This window comes from Brachyistius frenatus, unplaced genomic scaffold (genome assembly GCF_029030835.1).
Source record: "Brachyistius frenatus isolate BFR_SWC_R1_liver_20210118 unplaced genomic scaffold, ASM2903083v1 Contig_44, whole genome shotgun sequence".
Lineage (NCBI taxonomy): Eukaryota > Metazoa > Chordata > Actinopteri > Embiotocidae > Brachyistius > Brachyistius frenatus.
Genome location: NW_027210643.1, coordinates 1,146,852 through 1,168,236, shown reverse-complemented (window position 1 = coordinate 1,168,236; position 21,385 = coordinate 1,146,852). Strand labels below are relative to the sequence as shown.

Genomic DNA, 21,385 nt, shown 5'->3' with positions numbered 1-21,385 from the left:
TACATAAACATTTTAATGTGATCTTTAAGTTCTTTCTGCTTCTTATATTTAATATTCCTCTTACTTATGAATCATTGAGCTACAGAAAATCATAATTTTTAGTTAGTCAACATACTGTACTTGAACAAACAAAGTTTACTGCTGCCTCACTAAGGAAGTAATTAGTCATCTTTTATTTGGAGGAGGTTTGTCCATCACAGTTATTTTCCTACTGGGTGTTTAAAAAGGAATAATAAGCCGCCTTTGATGCCATTTTGTACATAGACTTTGGTGCTAAGCAATTACAAATGTGTATTTCATTATTTGAAACTGATGTAAGGAAGGAAGTTTCCAGAATCAAACGGCTGCTGGTGGGAAGCAAGGATTGAAGGACACCGTCAACGTTCTGAAGCTCCTGGACACAGAAACCAAAATTGTGAATCTTGTCTGTTTCTTCAGAAGAGGGCTGGTCGGTGATCAATAAACCGACTGTTAAAACACATTAGAGGGAAGAATAGAAAATGTGGATTGTACTCTCAGTGTAATGGAGGAGTAATTACTTTAAAGGAATAACGTCATTATGTCTGATGAGCCAATGAGAGACAATGCGCTGATGCATCGCAGTGAAGAAGAATTTCTACCTGGATCGATGCACTTCAACAAACATCAAGAAACACACACACATACACGCACACACACACAAGCTGTTTGTTTTGTGAATCCTATTAATCAGCATGTTGTACTTCACTGTGAATGAAATGACCACACCTCTGTTAGTTTCTGTGTTCGTTTAGAGACATTGGAACCTGTACATCCTTCGATTAGCAAAAATTAAAGTCGTCATGATGTTCCTGCTCGAGCTTCCGTCACATCTGTGTGTCTGATTAGAGGCATTTTTTTATGTATGCGTGTTTGTGTACTTAAGGATGCGTGCGCAAAGAAAAAGGGAGTGAAATCTCTCCTGCGTTGATGTGATGCAGCACAACGTCAACAACAGGAAGTGAAAAAGTAATGAGAGCAAGCAGAGTTCAGCCCTAAAGCAGCCCAATTATACAGTCGGAGTCATTAAAGGAGAGAAAGACAAACTGGAGCGAAACACACACACACACACACACACACACACACACACACACACACACACACACACACACACACACACACACACACACACACACACACACACACACACACACACACACACACACACACACACACACACACACACACACACACACACACACACACACACACACACACACACACACACACACACACACACTTTCTTGCCTGACTTTGCAATCCCTCTCTTTCTGCTCCAATTCCTCATTGTTTAGCCTCATCTGAAGTTCAAGAAAATCCTCTTCATGAGACCCACACAAGACAAACACACCACACACACACACACACACACACACACACACACACACACACACACACACACACACACACACACACACACACACACACACACACACACACACACACACACACTGAGAAGTTTAAAATTTTGATATGATTTAAAAAAAAAAGAAAAAAAAGCTAAAATATATAATGTAAGCTACAGGTTCAAAAATGGTTTAGAGTCCATTGATATCACAGATGTTAAGGTGCCTACAAATATCCCGTGATATTGCAGTGAGTATTATTTCACAAGCCGAGTGTTTTGATTCATTCAAACTCTCACTGATGAATGATGTGTTCATTTGGCACATTCCTCTAATTCTTTCAAATTTCTTTCCATTACTTATATGATACCACATGTAACAAAACTATTACATCTTCAATCTAAATATTTGGCCGAAGAACATGGTGTTATTTCCTGGGATTTACCTGAACTATAGCTACAACTAATTTGCTTCTTATTAAACAATATTACATCTTAAAATGACTTGTGGGGCTGATGTGTTCAGAGGAAAGTGTCCCCTTAATATCCAGTCTCTGTATGAAAGTGACAAATTTTCACATATCAAAAGGACAAAGGATTTGAGGTTGAAACATTTGATGTTTGCTGTGTATATAGACTTACAGTGAGACCATGATGACAAAGAAGAAGAATAGACGGATTCAGAATATATACCACAATTAGTATGACTGACGTGTAATTCATAAATCTGATCAGTTTAAATAATCGATCCATTCTGATTATATAAACGTGACAATACAACGAACAGGCGATGCACATTTGGAACATTTCTCCTTGTAATCCGGTGCACGGTTTATCATTTTAACATCACCCCATCATATGACCGCTTTATCTGCGGTTACATAACCGCTGACACAGCCACGAGCCAGTGGGACACATCTGCCGGAAGATGGCAGCCTCCGCCACGAGCACACGTCAAGAAATAAACATGTCATGTAGGACTTGTGTTTTTCTGAAATGAGGGGAAGCAGAAATTTAAAAAAAAAAAAAAAATCCGTAAACAAGAAGCATGAGAGAGTGTGATAGGCGGACGGTTGACAGAGAGAGGTCTGCGGGGCTGCTGCTGTAGGCCGACGGGGAGAACAGGGGGGAAAACACCGCGACGCTGTTTCGGGGCGTTGATGTCCAGACGCGAAACTGAGAGACATCACCCAGCAGTGAGTACATCTCTCCATCCCTCAGACCCGAGCTGTGTATTCCGTGTTATTACGAATTTACAAGAAGACGATAGACGGTCTCTTTTAATAACAGCTGGGTAATTTACGTTTTAGAGGGGTTTCACAGCAATATGGGAAATTTGTTACGACAATAAAGAGGAGTAACGCCAGAAACGCAGTAAAGTCTACAGCCTACTTTACAGACACGCGGACATATAGATGCTGTGGTGCTCTTTCTGTAAGATCAGCCTCTTCACAGCCTTAATGTCCATGTCATGTGTGATACAAAATAAATAAATGAGGAAGACTCGTGGAAATGTCATCTGGGTAGAAACAAAAAAAAATTACGTTTAATGAGCGCGAGGGTTCGTTGTGCACGAAAGCGTCAGAGACACGTGCACAACACGCACGCGGCCACCCAGTTGTGCGACATTTGTTTTAATGGGAAATAATTGAAACCACTCGACAGTCAACTTTAGTAAGAACAGCACAAACTAAATGCTGCGTTTGTTCTTCGCAGCTGCGAGAGGCAGTAACAGCAGCAAGATGCATGTAGTTTTGTCAGGATTATATCAAATGCGCATATTAATGGTGTTTTTCTTTTTAAGCAACATTTTTTTTTTTTTGGAGAGTTCTTTCTACCTTTCAGGCTGCCGTCATTGTTATTTATTTCAGAGGCGTTTGAAGCCAAACTTAAAGGTCCCATATTTGACACTCTTTTTTTGCAGTCTTGACATCCATCCAACCATCTGAATACATTTTTACATCTTCTGTCTTAAGCTTCCCGCTGAATCTCTACCACGACTAGGCTGTTTGTGTCTGTTTTGTTTTAAGGTAGACTTCACCGATATCAGTCTTCTGATTGGCTGACTTCCTCTGAGTGATGGACGCCTAGGCCAGCTTTTCTTCGATCTGGTAACTTGCTAGCACCGCGACTGAATGACTGCTTGGTATTTTCTTCTGCATAAATGGTTGGACTGTGGGTTGTGCTGTGCACATATGACATGAGTGTGGTTTTGTGACATCACAAACTTGCAGAAGTCCAGACTGCTTGTCCAAACAGCATAGGCGTTGAATATGGACTGTGTGCTTTTCTCCGTGGAATGTTTTGACACTTTCATAGTAGGTATCTTGGCTACTGTGTGACTTAGGTGTTAGTTATGATTCCAAATAACTTGTTAAAACACCACAAAAGTCACTCAATAGCACAAACAAACAAACTGACTGAGGCCGCGGTAGATCAGCAACTCCCGTGTTCTGCGAGGTAAAATGATCGTTTCTATCAAATGAGTCTGGTGGCATTGAAGAGCGCGATTCATTGTTGCAGTTCCCCGTCTGAAAGGGCTGTGTGACAGAAAGGTCAAGTGGTGAAAGTATTCTAAATATAACATACACTTAAACTAACACAGATTGTTTTAGGTGGATCTTTGGTCTGTTGGCTAAAATATGATTTGTTGCAACTCTACAAACTATAGACCAGCAACTCTCAAGTTCTGCCAGGCAAAATCACTGTTTTTGACAAAGGAATCTGGCGCCTTTGAGTGATGTAACGGTTTTAGTTATTTCTGTGATAAAGGCTGTCGGATGGCAATGTAAAGCAATGAACCAGTCACCATATGTCCTATAGGAGCTAAAAAAGTCCCTCAAGATGAAGTTCTAACTACAATGGTTGTCGGTTTCAGCAAAAAAAAAAAAAAAAAAAGCAGGTACTTCTTTCTGCAGTTCTTACAACTATGAAAAAGTTCCTGTTCTCTGGAACCACCTCATGTTGCACCACCATGTTTCTACAGTAGCCCATAATGGAGAAACCAAACCTGGGCTCGAGAGAGGGCTTATGTGTTCATCATGGCCACCATCGGTTCCTTTATATGCTTGGCGAGGAAAAGTAAAGGCAACAGCAAATGTCACGTGGAGAAGAGAACTAATTAACATTCAAAAGAACACAAAAGAAAATTGATGGACAAGAAAGAATAATTTGAGATATTTGGAACTATGTTTATACAAAGATCAATACCATTTTCATATCTTTACAGTAAATCTGAAGCTAGAGCTAGCAGCCAGCCACACTGTCAAGTACTGTACAAAGTAGAAGGTTTTAGTAAAGATAGTTTTCAGCATGAATCAATTCAGAAGGCAAAAGACTGTAAAAGTAAACCCACAACTGTCGCAACATATTTTAGTACAATTAACATCGATTTTCAACTTGACCTTCCCTCGCATCATTCTTAATGTTATGCTAAACATCCTATGAGTCAGTCTCTGCTCCCGGCATTTGTACTTTGTGTCACATTTCATGTTGCAGATCTCACGACGTTCACATGACTGCTAAAATGCTGCGTGGAAGCTTAGTATCACACAGCTTTCGTGCTCTCGGACCACTCGGGCTGAAAATGCAAGTTTCATGAGGCGGAAATATCTTTTATCTACAGCATGGCAGCCATAGTTAATTCATTCTCAACCAATGCAGAGATGAGGTCACTGTATTTGGGAGCCTGTAGAGGAGTTTGTGTGTGAAACTGCACCAGGTGTGATTTGAGCAGATGGACGCAGGTCTGTAGCATTAAAACGGTGATCGCCTCTCAAACCGTCATAGGAGGAAAAACTAAACTGGCAAGATGGAACAAGGTCTAAAAAAAAATCCCAAAGCCTTCACAAAGCCGTGTATGGTTTCTCTGGATAATTGTCAGTGACAGGACTGGTTAGAGGTTAAAGCGACTTCCCTGTAAAAGGTCATTCTTCCTGATAATGTCAGCCTTTTGTCCACCATTGCAGGTAAACCCTTGGGAACTTGATGGGAAATAGCTGTAGGTCAAACACTTAATCCCTAGCTTGTCAGGCATCATGGATCTGGATGAAACATCAGTTTATGGCCTTTAAATGGAGCTTTTATATATTTGACACTTTCATGCAATACCATATATGATTTTGTATCATGTATCACAGCAAAGTGTCTAATACACCCTTCAGTTCACTCGAGGACACTATGTCAGCGTCATGTTCTGCCTCGTCTAAGCGTGAAAAGAACACGTACTGTATGTATGACTGTGGAGGGAGGAGGTCATGTGACGGAGTACGAAGAGTGATAAAGTCAGTGTCGGGAAGATATCGAAGGTGTTGGATGGAGCAAGCGCAGGACTTTCACAGAGGAGACCTGCGTTCGAGTCTGTGAGGAAGCAAAAGTCAACCTGGATTTTTTTTTTTAATGAAATGTAACTTTACTTACATAGTAAAATGTATTTAACTTGCGTAATGTACATTAAGTAACTCACGTGATGTATGTAACATTACTTTACATTTTATTTAGAATAGATTACATAAGATTATTATTCCTAACCAGGTAGTTTTTCCTGAACCAAACCACTCGTGTTTTGTTGGCTAAGCCGAAGGCACCTTACTGACACGATGTGTTGTAGTGGACTGATGGGTGAATTACACCTTTTGTGTGTTTGAAACTTCACTCGGTGAATTATTAGTTGCTGAGTTTAGGAAGATTTAGAGGGTTTCTATGAAATGCTGAGATGAGTACGCCCTTTGGTGCCAAGACATACAAACATGGAAAAATAGCTAGATAGCACTTTAAAACTCAACACTTATCAGCTGATTAACTAGCTAGTTGGCCGTACTTTGTATTTGGAAAAAAACCCGTATATTTGTTAGTTTGTATTAATATCCCATTCTTTGTTTTCAATTTTTTTTTCTATTTTCATGTTAAATCCATTTATTATTATAATGTTTTTTAATAATTGATCATTTCAGTCAACAAAATTCCAGAGAATAGTGGAAAGTGATCACGTTCTCGCTGTGCTACCGACGTGACATCAGGTATGCCCGTTGACATTGTGGGTCCTCCACTTAAATCCAGACTGAAATATCCAATTATGTGATGGACTGGCAGCAATTTTGTCCAAACATTAATGGCTCTCTACAATATTTTGAGATATTTACGGATAGAGCCAGAACACATGTCATCCTGAACGTTAAGACCTTTATGTTGGAAGAACTGACTCTGGATTATAAATAGTGCACAGAGTGCTGTCTGTCTGTGACATACTCACTGCTAATTGTTCTTCTACACAGTCGACTATGACGTTATTTTCAACCCAAGATTCATTCAGAAGGGAGCACTCTACCATGCCTCAGTTGGTAGTCATAGTTTAGACACAAAGACGACCCATTTAGTCAATGACATAACTGCCATTCACCAGCAGTCCTGCTTCTCTTTGCATCCAACTCTTTCTTCCTCTGTTCCTTCTGACAACGCGTTGCATGCATGCGGCATATGATGTTCTCTTTTTAAAAATGGCCTTAATTTTTTTGACAGCTTGCTGGGGAGAAGGAAAGGAAGCTACGCTGAGTCCGGTGTGGAAGAAAAAAATAGAAGAGGCGCAATAAATAAACCACACAGGACTGGAGGACGGCAGAAAGCCTGTGAGAGCTGGGAACTACATCCTCCACAGCCCTGCCTTCGTAGACAGTGGTGGACGTTTCAAACCTCTCTGTTCTGGCCACCCAGGGGAGGTGATGGAGGATTGAATCACATGCTCTGTCAAGACTGATCTCAAACTAAAACTACCAGTGCTCGAGGTGCCCTTGAATCTTTTCCGGGAACTTACTGCCGCACAAACTTTCTCAAGTAGTTCACTGATCTCTCTCCTAGAAGGAAGGCCTGGAAAAAAGAGAGCCAGCTGGAGGGTCTCCGAGCAGCTTCAGGGGAAGGAGAAGGGATGGGTAACAAAAACACCTGCCCGCTCAAAGGTCCCGAAACTGGGGCTACACAGAGAGCGGAAGGGGTGTTCATCGACAGCGACACAGGTAGAGTACTTGTCTTTCTCTTATTGTGTGCATTATACAACTGCTTTGTGTTTTTTCTCTTGGCACCTTGGAGGATTCAGCTCTTTGTGCAGTATATCAGCTACTGTGGGTGGGAATGACACTCAAAAAATGTATGGCTCATTCAATAAAATGCCTCTCAGAGATTGTACATCATCCTTTAACAACCCTTGACTGACTTTATTAATCTCATAGCACAGTGGAGTCACAGCAAAGTAGAAGGAGAGCACACAATCTGTACAGGAATACTGATTGAAAGGTTTTCATAACAACTCAAAGCTTATCATCCATCTGTGGACCACGGTTGGAAAAAGCAGAGCTTAAGATGATCAGGATGATACTAAGCTGTGAGGAAGCCAAGGCCGATACTCTTAGATGTGTGTCCTGTGCTATACAGCTGAAGTTGATAAGCGCTGTTACATAAGTGCTGCACTGTTTGGCTACAGCTAATCGTGACTAATTGTCACAGTGACGGTGGCAGGCGAGGGGCTCGCAGGCTGTCACCAATAGCAACCTGCTGAGGTTTTGCCCGTCAGGTTAGGCACGTAGCGTATCCCCTGGAGATGACACCCACACACACACGCACAGTGACTTACATTCATTTCCTGAAGACTTATTGTAGCCACAAGGATTTTCCCAACTCTAAACCTTAACATGAGCCTTACCCTAACCGTGAACCAAGCCTTCGCTGAAAAATGGAGTAGTGTTCTTTATGATGAATTTCTTTTTTGTCAGTCAAGCTGCAAAAATGCTGGATCCTATGATTCCCATGATTCAACCGCTAGCATCACGTTGTCAGACATCCCCTGCCTGGTAGATGCTCAAGTCTTTCAAACTCCCAACACCAACACCAAAACTGAGATAACCCTGATGACATCATCGCGGGGGGAGGAGACTTGACAAAGATACTCTAGAGCAGAGAGTGTATATGAAAGTGGACGTAGCTTCCGGGTCTGAAAAATGAGGCCGATGCAGAAGTGCATTAAGCTGTAATACCACCAGGTGCCACTAGAGGTTGGCTCCAAAAAGCCTCCAGCTCCAAAGACTCCTATTCAACTGGTCTCCTAAAATGATCAGTCAATAGAATTTTTTCTAGCTAAACTCGCTCCTTCTGATTAGTTTTCTGGCCGTCAATCTTAAAACAATCCCATCATGAGTTTGAAAATAAGCTTTAAAAATAGGTTACTTTGGAGGCGTGTCTGTTTGATTGACAGGTCTGTGGTGCAGTCAGGTTACAGCTATTGGTGGGCAGGACGTAGTATCATTGGGTTTCCAATCAGATTGAGTCAGATCCACCGCTCGCTCCCCCCAGCTCGTCCAAATATGGTCCAAACTGCTCCAAGCCAGCAAGATGGCGATGGCCAATTTCCGAACTTGAAGCTTCATAACGGCCGTTAACAAACCAACGAGGGACGTCACTGCTGGTTGCAGCTCGATTCAGAACCATAGAAGACAATATACAAATGGTTTAGGACTATTATGAGTTATATTGGTAATAATTTCATGCTAATACATTCTGTAAGTGATTGATGACACCAACCACAGATGATTCAGCAAGTGTAACACAACAGCAGAGATCCTGGGATCAGACATTACAAGGTGAAGATGCTGCAGGTTACTGCTATGATGTTACTTAAACCTTTGACACATTTGATATGTTTCATTGTAGAGTTTGTTTGTGTTTTATGTTTCTAGGAAGCGTCTCCAGAGATGGACCACAGGGCCCCAGCCCTGAGCTGCTGGCCTCCCTGCAGTCCCTCGGAGAAAACAGTGACTCCACGCTGCTGCCACACTCCCTTCACCAGGTGTGTGTGTGTGTGTGTGTGTGTGTGTGTGTGTGTGTGTGTGTGTGTGTGTGTGTGTGTGTGTGTGTGTGTGTGTGTGTGTGTGTGTGCGCGCGTTGCTCAACAACCGAAGATCTTCTCCCAAATCCAGAGGGAAGGCTACGCGTCTTTATTTAGTCTGACAGAAAAGCTTTGTGTGTGTGTGGGTGTGTGTGTGTGCATCCTCATATATTTATTACAGCTACAGTATATCTTGTTTCTGCGTGGCGGTCCTTCTGCACTGCTCATAAAGTCTTATCTTTTCTCTGTTAGCGGAGACAAATATAACAAAGCCGGTGCCTCGGAAATGGATCAGAAAAGCCTGGTAGAGTTTCACCACCAGCAAATGTAATAAGATACGGCTTGGTTTACAATTTAAAAAGTCCGCTGTCTGAAAGTCACCCTCTGTAAATGCATCGCTCAAGGAGACATCAGCAGTGGTTAGTGGAAGTAGAAAGGAACATTATGTTCTACTGTGCAGGTGCAAGGAATTGAACTGGCAACTCTTTTGTTCATGTGTTTGTCGGCACCCTGCCTCAGATCACAATGATGGTGTTCAACTGACATGCTAATTAGCAGTGTGATAAATATAGTTTGCCTCCGGCTCTGTGTCGTTGAAAAGGATCACCGCAAAACATCAGCGGTTTCACGTTGTAATCTCAGTTTCCTCACAGCATTGTGGATGGGATTCGTTTGTCTCACTGTTGCAGAGCTTTGAGGAGCTTGTAGTTTACTTTGCATCGCTGCCAACTGCAGAAATCATGGTACCAAAGATAAACGGTTTTGCTTCAAATAGTGGGACAGAAAAGGAGTGGCAATGTGCAGCAGCCGAGGTCAGTCTGACTCGGAAAAAGTAGTTTATATGATCCAGACTGTAAGAGTCAGACACGTAGTGGGAGTTGTTTTCACAATGTCAGTCAAATGACAAGGAAGTTGTGTTGGTGTGAGCGATGCTACATGTAACTACGGCCCTCCTTAAGCAGAAACATGGTCAGTGTCTACGATACTCTATCAGGAATTAAGCTCCATATTAGGTCATACATGGGAGCACCTGCTATTTTGGTGCACAGAAAAATGTCAAAGGCTCATTTGTCTAAAGCAAAAGAACTAGTCTTTTCACCAGGGATTTCAGCATGGACTTGAGACAGCGACCATCAAACTTTATGTTAAATTGGGAAAATCGGTGACAGAGACAGTTGAAATGTTTCAGAAAGCCTGCAGCAATGAAGCGATAAGGTGGGCGAGGTGTTTTAAGTGGCATTTACGTTTCAAAAGGGCAGAATGTGACTACAAGACCAAAGAAGGTGCGCCAGGTGCGGAGCACCCGGGGTGGATTTTCTTGGTTGTGAATTCGTCCCCTTCGTCAGACTGTCAACACCGACTTCTACTGGGATGCTCTGTGACATCTTTGGTTCTCCAACTACACAATGCGCCTGCTCAAAGTGTGTTGCCCCTAATTGATGGATTAGAGTGCATCTTTCTATTCCCAAAACATTTGACACAAAGTTTTATGTGTGCTCTCTCTGCTCAAGTTTCAGATCCTTGCTGATGTCACAAATGCAAACAGGAGAGTCATTGGTTTTGGATTGCCCCTCGTATAAAGTAGAGATAGGTGTAATAACATATTCAAAAATATGGAGAAACTACAGGCCACTGAAGACACAACTGTATGGTACAAAATAAATGTAGAAATACTTAACTGGAAACTAACTATACCTAAAATGATTAATACAATAATTGATTTAGTTGACTAATAGAAAATGATTTATTGGTTGCAGTCATTTTTCATTCAGTAATACCGAATATTTTTTTGTTCCAGAATAATTTTCTTTCTTTGATGCATATAAAATAGTATATTTAATATCTTAGGATTAGGGTCTCATAAAACAAGCAAAAAGTCATGTTGTCGTGTGTTATTGGCAGTCTTTATTATAAATTAAAATACTTATCAGCTGCAACCCTGAAACTATGTTGTGTCGTGGAATTACAGATTTATATTCAGGAAGGGAAACTTTTCCATTTTTTAATGCACTAAATGAAACAGTGTCCTGGTGATGGAGATGGGAAACAAGGCCACAAAAACATGTTAATCTGGATCATAAGTAGTTACATGTGACTTCATTTCTTACAGGTTGTCTGCATGGCGCTGGTTCCTGGTCTGACACCGCCATGTGATCCTCATCTTTGATGGGATTTGGTGAATTTCAGACAAAAAACATCTACATTTTGTTGAACGCCCTAATTAGTGTTGGACGACATTTTTCAGCACAAAGACGTGTGGTTTAAGACCACTCGGTGCTTTGATGAGTCATGGGTTGATGACAATGGTTCACCGAGAAATGCCGTCACATGACTTCGGTTATTTTATACCACAGAGTAGGTTCAGTGTGACTCAGCTTACTGTACCTCCCGTCCAATCAATTATCTTTTTTTTTCCAGATTGCAGAGGCCTACTCGGTTAAAGAGGACTGTATCCTTTCTGGTGCTCGGTGAGTCTTGTAATGCATTGTGACGTTTTCCAGAATTTAATGCATTGTGACATTTTTCCCAGCTGAGTCAGACGGGTACATGTAATGATGAAAAAAGATGTAGGAGAGTCATGTCAACTCTGTTGTGTAAGTGCTTCGACTGTGTTTGGCTGTAAAGGGGTTTACCTTTGGTGAGGGTCCACAATAAAAGCAGATGGGGGATTTACAAGTTGTTGTTTTTATCCTGTCCTGGTCTGATGAAGAATGAATTTGAACCTGTAAAGATGTCAGAGGAAAAAAAAACCTCCAGTCATCTGTTCCTCTGTTTGTCTGGCTGGCTATCGGTCACATCATTGTCTGTCATGTTGTTGTTTTCTATCTGCTCATTTGCCTCTCAGGCACTGGGTGTTCCCCATACTTTGGCTCAAAGCCCTAAGGGCTTCCAGTAGTAGTTTCCTCTGGCGCTGTTTGTGCTGTTGCCCCGGCAACATCTGTCGGCCTGTCTTGCTGCAAGGAGGATGGCGTGCATTTATGTGTACGTGTGAGTGGAGAGACAGAGAATTCGTAATGTATAGATGGAAGAGAGGAATCAGGAGGCAGGAAAGGAAACATATCCAGCAGCAACAGCATGGCAGACTGTTGAGGGAGAATCTGGGAGAACAGGTTGTTGATATGTAAACGTGACAGGAGAATCCCACTGAAGCAACAAAATGGCACGACTTTAACCTTTTATCGAAACATTTGGTCAGCATCACAGTGATCTCTTCCAGTACAGCTTACAGAGCCTCACGTTACATCACAGGTATCTAAGTTTTGTTGCATTCCTTGTCCAGATTGATGCGTTTTCACACTAAAGAAAACATGTCTGCTGCAGATTGTTAGCTGTGGCGGTTTTACTTTTTTTGACACATGATTCTACCGATGTTTCATCTATTACCACAGCAGAAAGCTTTGAGCAGTTACTTGAGTGTTCTTTGATTTTTTATTTTTTTTATACTTTACACTTTTACTCCACTACATGTCATGTTTGACCAGCTTAGTTAAAAATGACTTTGCAGATTTAGGTTAAGCTCCCAAAAAAGTGGCACATTAACCTAAAAAAACAACAACAGCCCTACTTTACCAGCTGTAGCATTAAAGTAAACACATGAACTCATTTCTAATTACAACCCTACATTATAATTGTAAAATGGACCATTCGCCATGATTAATTTTGGTAGCGGATATTCAGATGCCAATACTTGTGTACTTTTACTTTTATTTATAACATGTCAACACCTTGGTCTATACCTCTTCAAAATGACCAGTTACTATTCACATGTATCTTGGCGGATGGTTGATTTGCTCTGCCTCTATTCTTAATGGTATCTGGTGAATAGACAAGTTTCTTCTGTCATTTTCTGTTCTTACATATTAAGCTGCTGCTAGCAGTCTGATACCCAGACTGACTTAAAGTCAAGCTTTTGATGATGAGCCAGCTGAGCCCTTTTTCTCTGCTGCCAATGTGCTTGTCTTTGTTTATAGTTATTGTTTTATAGAAAGGTGCATCTGTGAGTCACCAGCCTGCTAAATTTTAGTCCAAATTTGCATTTAGTTGTTTTGGTGTCATGAAAATGAACACTTCTGCACAGGATAATGTTACATGAATGTTGTATTCTGCATCTTCTATCTTTAAAATCATTCTGGATTTTTTTTCTATTTGTGTTTTAAACATGACCGAAGACATTTGTACTGTCAAAATAATTTATAGGTAATTAAAGCCACTAAGTCTTAAAAGCCAGCATGATAAAACTAATCTATGTAAAGGTGTTGCTGATCAGAGATTTTTACATTGATCGTATCACTGTTTGTGTAGTAGAGTGTGCTCTGTATCTTTAACTGGTGATGCGACCAGATCAATGGGCCATCCAGTTCCTGCAGCTAGAGAAGCTCTACCATGAACGTCTGCTCTGCAACCTCGCCGCCCTGCAGGAGAACTGGGGTACTGAATGCATCCGTTTCCTTCCAAATATAAACTCTGTTTAAAAAAACCTAAACATAATTCATGGCCATATATATATAATGAGAAGGTATGTATATTTATGTTGTGTGCACCTGTACCTCCATATGTGTTCCCAGAGAGCCAGTGGAAGGAGAAGGAGGACACTGAGAGCAGCCGGTCTGATGAGACAGACAGTTTCAGTGAGAAACACATCGAGAGGCTGAGCCAGATGTGCAGAACACACCTCAGGTACTCCACAGCAGCAGACGTCACGCACATTTTGACATTTCTATGTCATAAATACTCAGATCATGTCACATTATGTCTTTCTGTATTTGGAGTTTTCGTAAGTTTTGACTCGTGTGCAGACTGCAGAAACTCGAACCACTCTCACTATCTCCAGTAAATTCTTCTCTAACATCACTTCCTCCCCTTACTTCCATCACTGTCAGACAGAAACCTTTTAGCCTCCATTTTGCCTTTTTGTAATTGGCTTCGAACACATCGAGGAGTCATACACCAGAGAAGAATTTGATAATGTCTGAGGATGCAGTGAAGAAAACAAACACACAGGAGTGAATGGAAAAATCTATATTTCTGACAGGACAGAAAAGATTTCCGCAGTATAGTAATTTCCGCGAGACACAGACAAATACTGGAGGCCTGCATGCCAGACGCTGTTGTGTCCCACCTATGCTTTGACTCTGTTGGTATGTTACTGCTGCCCACGGTCATGTGATGCAGGTGGGTTTGATTTGGGCTGAAGAATAGACGCCAGTGTCTGTTGCAAACGCTCGATGAATGTTCAGAATAAGTTTTTAGTAAGTTCGGTAACAAACCATTAACTTTGTTTGATCTTTCTCCACCTCTCTGTCCCTCTGCCTGCCTGTTCTTGTCTTTGTCTCCATAATTCAGACCATCTATCAGTCTGGAACAGGTAAGACATGTGAGCCTCCCTGTTTTATTATTGGGGTTTTCTTAATCTCAGACTTTTTCTTTGTGATGAATTGTTGACTTTGTTTCATTCCACAGAACATGACGCTGAGAGACAGTCAGACCAACAATGAGACGCTAAAATCCCGGCAGGATAAAGGTAAACAAGTCGCTGTGGCTCAGATGGGCCAGAGGGTTGTCCACTAATTGCATGACCTTGCATGGCAGCTCTGTCGTGTGTGTATTTGAATGTGTGAAAAAGAAACACTGTAAAGCGCAGACTTGAAGTTCACTCATCTGTTATTCTAACTTATGTTTGTGTGAATATAAAATGGATCTGAAAATAATGTCAATAGTTAAATTCCCTCCTGATCAGTGTTCTGATGGTTTATCTGACAATAGTTCTATAAGTGATTTAGATATAAACCCTTAAAGAGAGGCAGTGTGGGGTTCATCCAAATTTGATTACTTTTGTCTCCAAAAAAACAAGACAGTGAAGGCCAAAGGGCCTGATTAGAGGTTTCAAAACAGCCGTTCAAAACCAATAAGTGATGTGACGGTGTTTCCTCATGGTGCAGGACTGTAAAAATACAAGAATACGCTCCATTTGATCACTTCAGCTCATTATTTACAATGGAAAAGAGACAAAATTGTGTAAATTCTGGTTGATGTTTATAAAAGATCTCCTCCGTGTCATGACCTTTTAATCAGGGACACCTCAACATACATGGGTGTGCTCCTTCAATATACAGTAAAGTCACCAACTACCCTAATGCTTCATAAATAACCATCAATCGCTCAATGGGCGTTTGTTTCTTCCACATTCCAGACAACACGCCTGAAACACATGGGGATGAAGAAAAAGAGAAAAGCACGACCTCAGAGTCGGAGCTTCCCTCACCGCCGACAGAGGAGGAGGATGGAGGAGGAGGAGGAGAAGGGACATATGAGGAAGGACAGGAAGTAGAAGAGGAGGAGGAGCAGTGTGGTGAGACGCCGGAGGAGGAGGAGGTGAAGGTGGAGTGGCCGACGGGGGTTACCCAGGCCTCAGAGAACGACCTGGACAAACTGTCCCACACAGACGGGGTAGGAATCCATTTTTATTTAGTGTCTGTCTATCTGCCTTCACAGCTGATTAGTATAACAGGAGGAGGGGATGTCAACTTTCTAATATTATTTGATGTAAGTCAATGAGTGGACTGCAGAAATTGTATCAAAACAAAAATGCAATGCAAACATGATTTCTTTCCTTTCTCTCTACATCTGCATCCATCTTCCTTCCTCCTTCCCTCGCTCGTCTCTCTTCTGTTTTCACGCTCTGCTATACTCTCCGTCTGTGGAAATGAAGACTTTTTCCTTTCAGCTACACATCCTGACCAGCTCTTTGTCTCTGCTGGGACACGCCCTTCAGTGATCTCTGCGGTCCCTCCGTGAGATCATCGTCCTCCACCCATGCTCACTGGTGTGGCCTCACTCTTGGGGATGTCCAACCAGCCAAATGTGTTAGATTATTGAGCGGCGGCCTGAGCCAAGATATCATGTCCTGGCTCAAACCCCTGAGCTGGAGGGGCCTGGCTCTTCCTGGAGGTGGGGATGAAATCAGAGTCCAAACAAGCAGTCCTGGCTGAAGGCTGAAGCATCGATGGCTTCAGGACGATGACTGTTATGCAGTCCAGCGGAGGGTTTTACAGGGAGGGACTCCTTTTCTTTGCAAATGTTGTATCACATTTTATGAGTGGCTTTGGAGGGCTTTCTATTTGCAAGATTGCACTTCCTCCTTTGTCTTAACAATTCCCCCAACATATTTTAGAAATCAAAACTCAGAGGAATGAGCTGCAGGCAAATTCCAGCTGGGAAGAACAGCAAAGAGAGTAAAAAAAAAAAGTAGCCCTAATTTCATGATAAACAGCTGCCAGGCCTGAAGGAATAGTTTGTATCTACATTTCTATGAATTAGTTGTACGTTTTTGGGAACACTGACATCTACTGGGATTTTGACAAACAGCAGCAAACAAGGCTGAACTAACGCAAACGTGTCAAGTCGAAGTGTAGTAGCTCTCAAAAAAAGATATATTCAGTCCTCGGCCAACCTAAACACCTAAACTCTGACCTGCTGAAGAAAACTGAGCTGCAGGCAGCAGCATTAACTTATAGCCATTAATATAATAGATCACTGTTAACAATGTGATGTGTAAAAAGACTGTGTCCTCTCAGAAGCCCAGAATAAAGCATTAGAAACATATGAATGACGTGACGTTTTATGATGCTTTGGTGGCTTTGAATGTTTCTGTTAGTTCAGTTCTGTTTGCTGCTCTTCTTTCCTGTCCGGCAGACTCCGGACTTACAGCCTGTGCTAACACTCGTACATAAATAACCCAATCACTAACTCAACACCGTCAGTCCATTATCTGGACCCGCTTCATCCTGTGCGGGGTCACAGGGGTGCTGGAGCGTATCCCAGCTGACTGTGGGAGAAGACCTATATCGCATTCGCAATTTAAAATCACCAATCAACCCAACATGCATGTCTTTGGTTGGACCAGAGCACTCAAAGAAAATCCACGCAGGCGCAGGGAGAACATGCAGAGAGGCCTCAGCCAACTCAGCAGTTTCAAACCTACGACCTTTTTTTGATGTCCTGCTTCATGTGCTAACCCCCTCCCAAATATATAAATATGATTGGCTGGATTTTGCCTGCTAGCTTCATTGCGTTAGGGACAGCGATGTCTGCCTGTCTGTTTGTCCACCAGTTTGATCTGGACTGAAATATCAACAAATGATGGACAGATTAAGATGAAATTGTGGACACTCACAGGATAAATGCCAGAGATTTTACCTCCAGCATGATCGCGAGGTTGACCTGTACAGTTCTGGGTGAAATCTTTCTCCACGTGATAAATTTCCAGACGTTTACGTCCCGACAGATTCCTCAAACGAAGCAGATTTTCATTTAATATCACAATTTCCACCGGCAGAGAATTGTGATTTGCTCCCAGAGCGGCTGACGTACAGGCAGACATCATATACTCACGTGTCTCTGTGCATGAAGCGAAAGTGATGACCAGTGCAACACTCAGCATGTTATTGACCCACTGGCCACGCAGAATAATTGACCTATAAATTATGGCAGCACATGAGGCCGACAGCTTGAGAGATTACTCCATTTGAGTGGCGAGCATACGACGGAGCAGCGAGTCCTTTCTGCTCTGCGGTTTGTTCAGAGGGTTCAAACAGGTCAGAAGCTCTTCATTAGGGTGTTTGGTCTGCAAGGCTTTTCTCCTGTTACTGCAGGCCGAACCTCACACAGGAGCTCTGTATTGCAATGAATGGTAATAATGTACGGAGCTTCTCCCGTCTGATTTCGACCCCCCTTTGCATACTGAGCATGCTCCGTCGTGATTAGTCCGTCCTGCTGAGTCTTTCCAACACAGAATAATTTGTGCTCGTGTGCTGCTGCACCTGTGCTTCACCAACGCTGCGTTTACTCGTCTCAGCCAAACTTCTGTGGCTCCGCTCCAATTCATCTAAAACGCTGCTGGGTTTCTGTTGACCAGCGCCGACCATGCTGTAGGTCGGCCATTCCCCTGCTGATGGAGCCTGTTCACGGAAAACCGCTGACTATGTTAGATCTCGTATTTCATTCTGGGGTTTTAATGTCCTCATTTAAATAAAATTCAAGTTCATTGCGCTAAGGTTGAGACATGATAAAGTCTCCTAGTCAGAATCAGACGTTACATCTCCAAAGACTTTTCAACTACAGTTTATAAAATACGATTTAGACCTCAGTTTATGTTTTTTGATAGATTTCTTTCTCTAAAGACTCTACTGAGTTCTTACATGTCACTCAGAATGACAATGACACAAATGAAAATGGTGCAGAGAGATTAAGGCTGCACTTTGGGTTTTAACTTAAAAAAAAAAAAAGTGGGAGCTATTCTGGCGTCACTATTGTGGCATTATTACATCATCTGTGTTCATTTTCACTGTTGGATGTATTTAGAGATGTGTCGGTCTCTGTCATTACTTTGGTTACCTTAATACAATCATTACCAACAGCACTGATGAACAAAGCTAAAATAAAACCAATCCGTACAGAAATAAGGGATGATGGAGTTGATGGATAATGTGACCAAACTTGCTGTCGACGAGTTCTCATCGTTCTCGTCTCTTTGTCACCGTCAGAACTCGTCCCCAGACGGTCTGGTGTCCATCCTGAAGAGGAGGAGAGCGTCTCTGGATGGTTTGCCTCCAACGAGCAACACTGCTGTTAAACAGAACTCCAAACGCAAAGTTCGCTTCAGCGAGCCAGAGGACGGCACAGAGCAAGGTAGAGGAGAGCAAGCGTAAGATCGGTCATGAACATCGCACAGCTCCATCGTTCTGGTTTTATTAAAGTGTGTATTGATTGAATAGAGAAAGCAGCTTGAGAATCATCAACATTTATATACAAACATTGGAGGGTTCTTTAAAATGCCTAAAAAAAGGACTGATGGTGAAATCTTCATGCTGCAGAAGGAAACACTTTGACACCACACACAAATTAACGGTTGTCCGTTTCCTACTTGCAGATGAGGTCGGTGGGGATTCCTGTCTGATCCTGTTGCTGCTGTGTTTGGTCACCGTGGTGATCAGCATAGGCGGGACCGCGCTCTACTGCACCCTGGTGGACACTTACTCCAACATCTGCACCGACTTCACCCACAACGTGGACTTCTACGTGGTGAACGTGCGCAGGTTCTTCGAAGGGCTCGGACACTGGCTGCCCCTCCGGACGTAGACTCTGCTGAGACCTGCGTTACAGACAAGAGCTCCTTCAGACATTTGAGCTGCGATGGACAGAAGCTGCGGTGTGGAGACAACAAGCATTGATCTGAGGCCTCCATCCAGAGTGTTTGAAGCTGTGATTTCTCTCCGGAGAATGAAACGGAGGGCTCTGAACAAAAGAGCTCGCATCCTTTGTCTCACTGAGACTTGTGAATCGGCTCGAACGGACTACGATTAATGTTGAACTGAACTGGTGCTCAAAGCAACACCAAACAGTAAAAACTGTCAGAGGTCACATTTTTTCACCTCGGAAGAAAAACGTGATGACGTGCGCATGTTTACTTTGTGTGTGTGTGGCCATTACAGAGACCACACAAAGAGGGCTCACAACTCTCAGCTATATATTTATATTAAAACAGCAGCAGTAGTTGATCTGTGTTATATTGGTTCCCTCACAGTTGTAGCAGATGTAACTGTGGATGCATTTGTCTTTTGTTTTCGGCAGATTTTGCTTTGACTTATAAAAAATGTCGTTCGAATTAATAGAATCATACCTGTGTGATGTTTTTTTTAGTGTCATCGATGGACCAAATGACCCCCCCCCCCCCTTTTAATATCTTATATATTATCTTTTGCTCTGTGCAGATCCATTTCTGCTACACGAGTACACTGCAGGGGTGTACTCTTTTATCAGGCACAGTAAACTGGTGTTTCACATTTTGAAAAGCAAGAAGGATTTTAAAGATCTTAATATTTTGGATAAACAGTGATTCCAGATGCAGACGAGTCTTTATGATCCTTTTATAGGAGTGATTTCATTACTGCGTGTTTACCTCAGTACATTCCTTGTATCATGGCAACGTGACCACTTCAAACAGAAGCTTTATACCGTGTGTGTGATATCGATATATACAAGTGCCCTATTAAAAACAAGGCACAGCATCATATTACAGCCTGCATGAATGACGCTTTTTGTGTAGATTCAAGAGGACTCTAGCTCTTGGTATGAAAATATCTAGTCTACAACTTTATAACAGTGCATTCCAGTGTGGTCATCATGGTTATCAGTATGCAATGCAGTGATTTAACAGCCGCTCCACAAACTCAGGCACTTACCCCGTGTTTGTACTTCCGGTGCTCAATGTTTTCATGTTCATCCTCTCGTGTGTGACCCTAAAATTTATGTTAAATCCCGTCTTTTCCCCTCAGTGTGCAAATATTATACACAATGACATTAAAAGAGAGAAGAAGTGCCTGTGCTTTGGACATCATTTTCAAAAAACAGGCATCATTTATTTGATCCTGAAGCAGAGCTTTAGAGGACCAACAGTTGCGTTTCCTGGCTGGCTCAAGTAACACAACATGCCTGCAAATATTAATATTTCATTGGAATAGAGAAAATTCAATTTGACCAGCATGTCCCTTTATCCATCCTTGCTTTGTACTGATGTTTTTGTTTAATTTATTTTTTATTTTAATCTCTCCTTCTGAACTGTAGATGTTTTCAAAGTGACAACTGTTACCTTTGTATTGTCACTGGGGATATTGTTTACCAACGAATGTTGCACTTGTGCAACCCAATGTTTCAATATTTATGTTCAATTGTGTCCACAAGGGAGTCAAAGAAACAATTAAATAAGGAACATTTGTGAGTTTTCTTTTTTAAGGCTTGGTCGGATTTTAAATATTAAAGTAGTCATCCTTGAAAAAAACCGAACATACTCAAATTAATAATAATTACGATTTTTTTTTTCTTTTTTTTCTACAATTTGAGTGTTGCATGCAGGCAGCTCTTGAGGATTTTCAGTCCACAAATTCCCCAACTGTCATTCCAGATCACCACCGCCGGATGTCACTGTTCACCACGGAATCAGCAACCATTTTGTCTGAATAGCAAATTCAGCCACATACTGCAGCAGTCCTGCATGGTGGAGAAACACCATGTGTCCGGGCAGATGCAGGCTGCTAAGTGTCTGCAGTTTATCAGAGGCTGACCCACCTGTGTGTCCCACCTGTCGTATGTCCCAA

The 21,385-nt window shown here is 42.1% G+C and overlaps 1 protein-coding gene across 1 annotated transcript; it reads left to right on the top strand.

The window, feature by feature from the left end:
• Positions 1–2,277: 2,277 nt before the first annotated feature.
• cnstb (consortin, connexin sorting protein b) lies at positions 2,278–21,024 on the top strand. Its single transcript, XM_069703147.1, has 11 exons — positions 2,278–2,559; positions 6,881–7,371; positions 9,085–9,194; positions 11,652–11,682; positions 13,575–13,661; positions 13,799–13,910; positions 14,577–14,598; positions 14,694–14,754; positions 15,424–15,680; positions 18,776–18,920; positions 19,162–21,024. Exons 2-11 carry the CDS (start codon positions 7,284–7,286, stop codon positions 19,368–19,370), a joined length of 1,122 nt encoding a protein of 373 aa, XP_069559248.1. The 5' UTR covers positions 2,278–2,559; positions 6,881–7,283; the 3' UTR covers positions 19,371–21,024.
• The last annotated feature ends 361 nt before the right edge of the window (positions 21,025–21,385 follow it).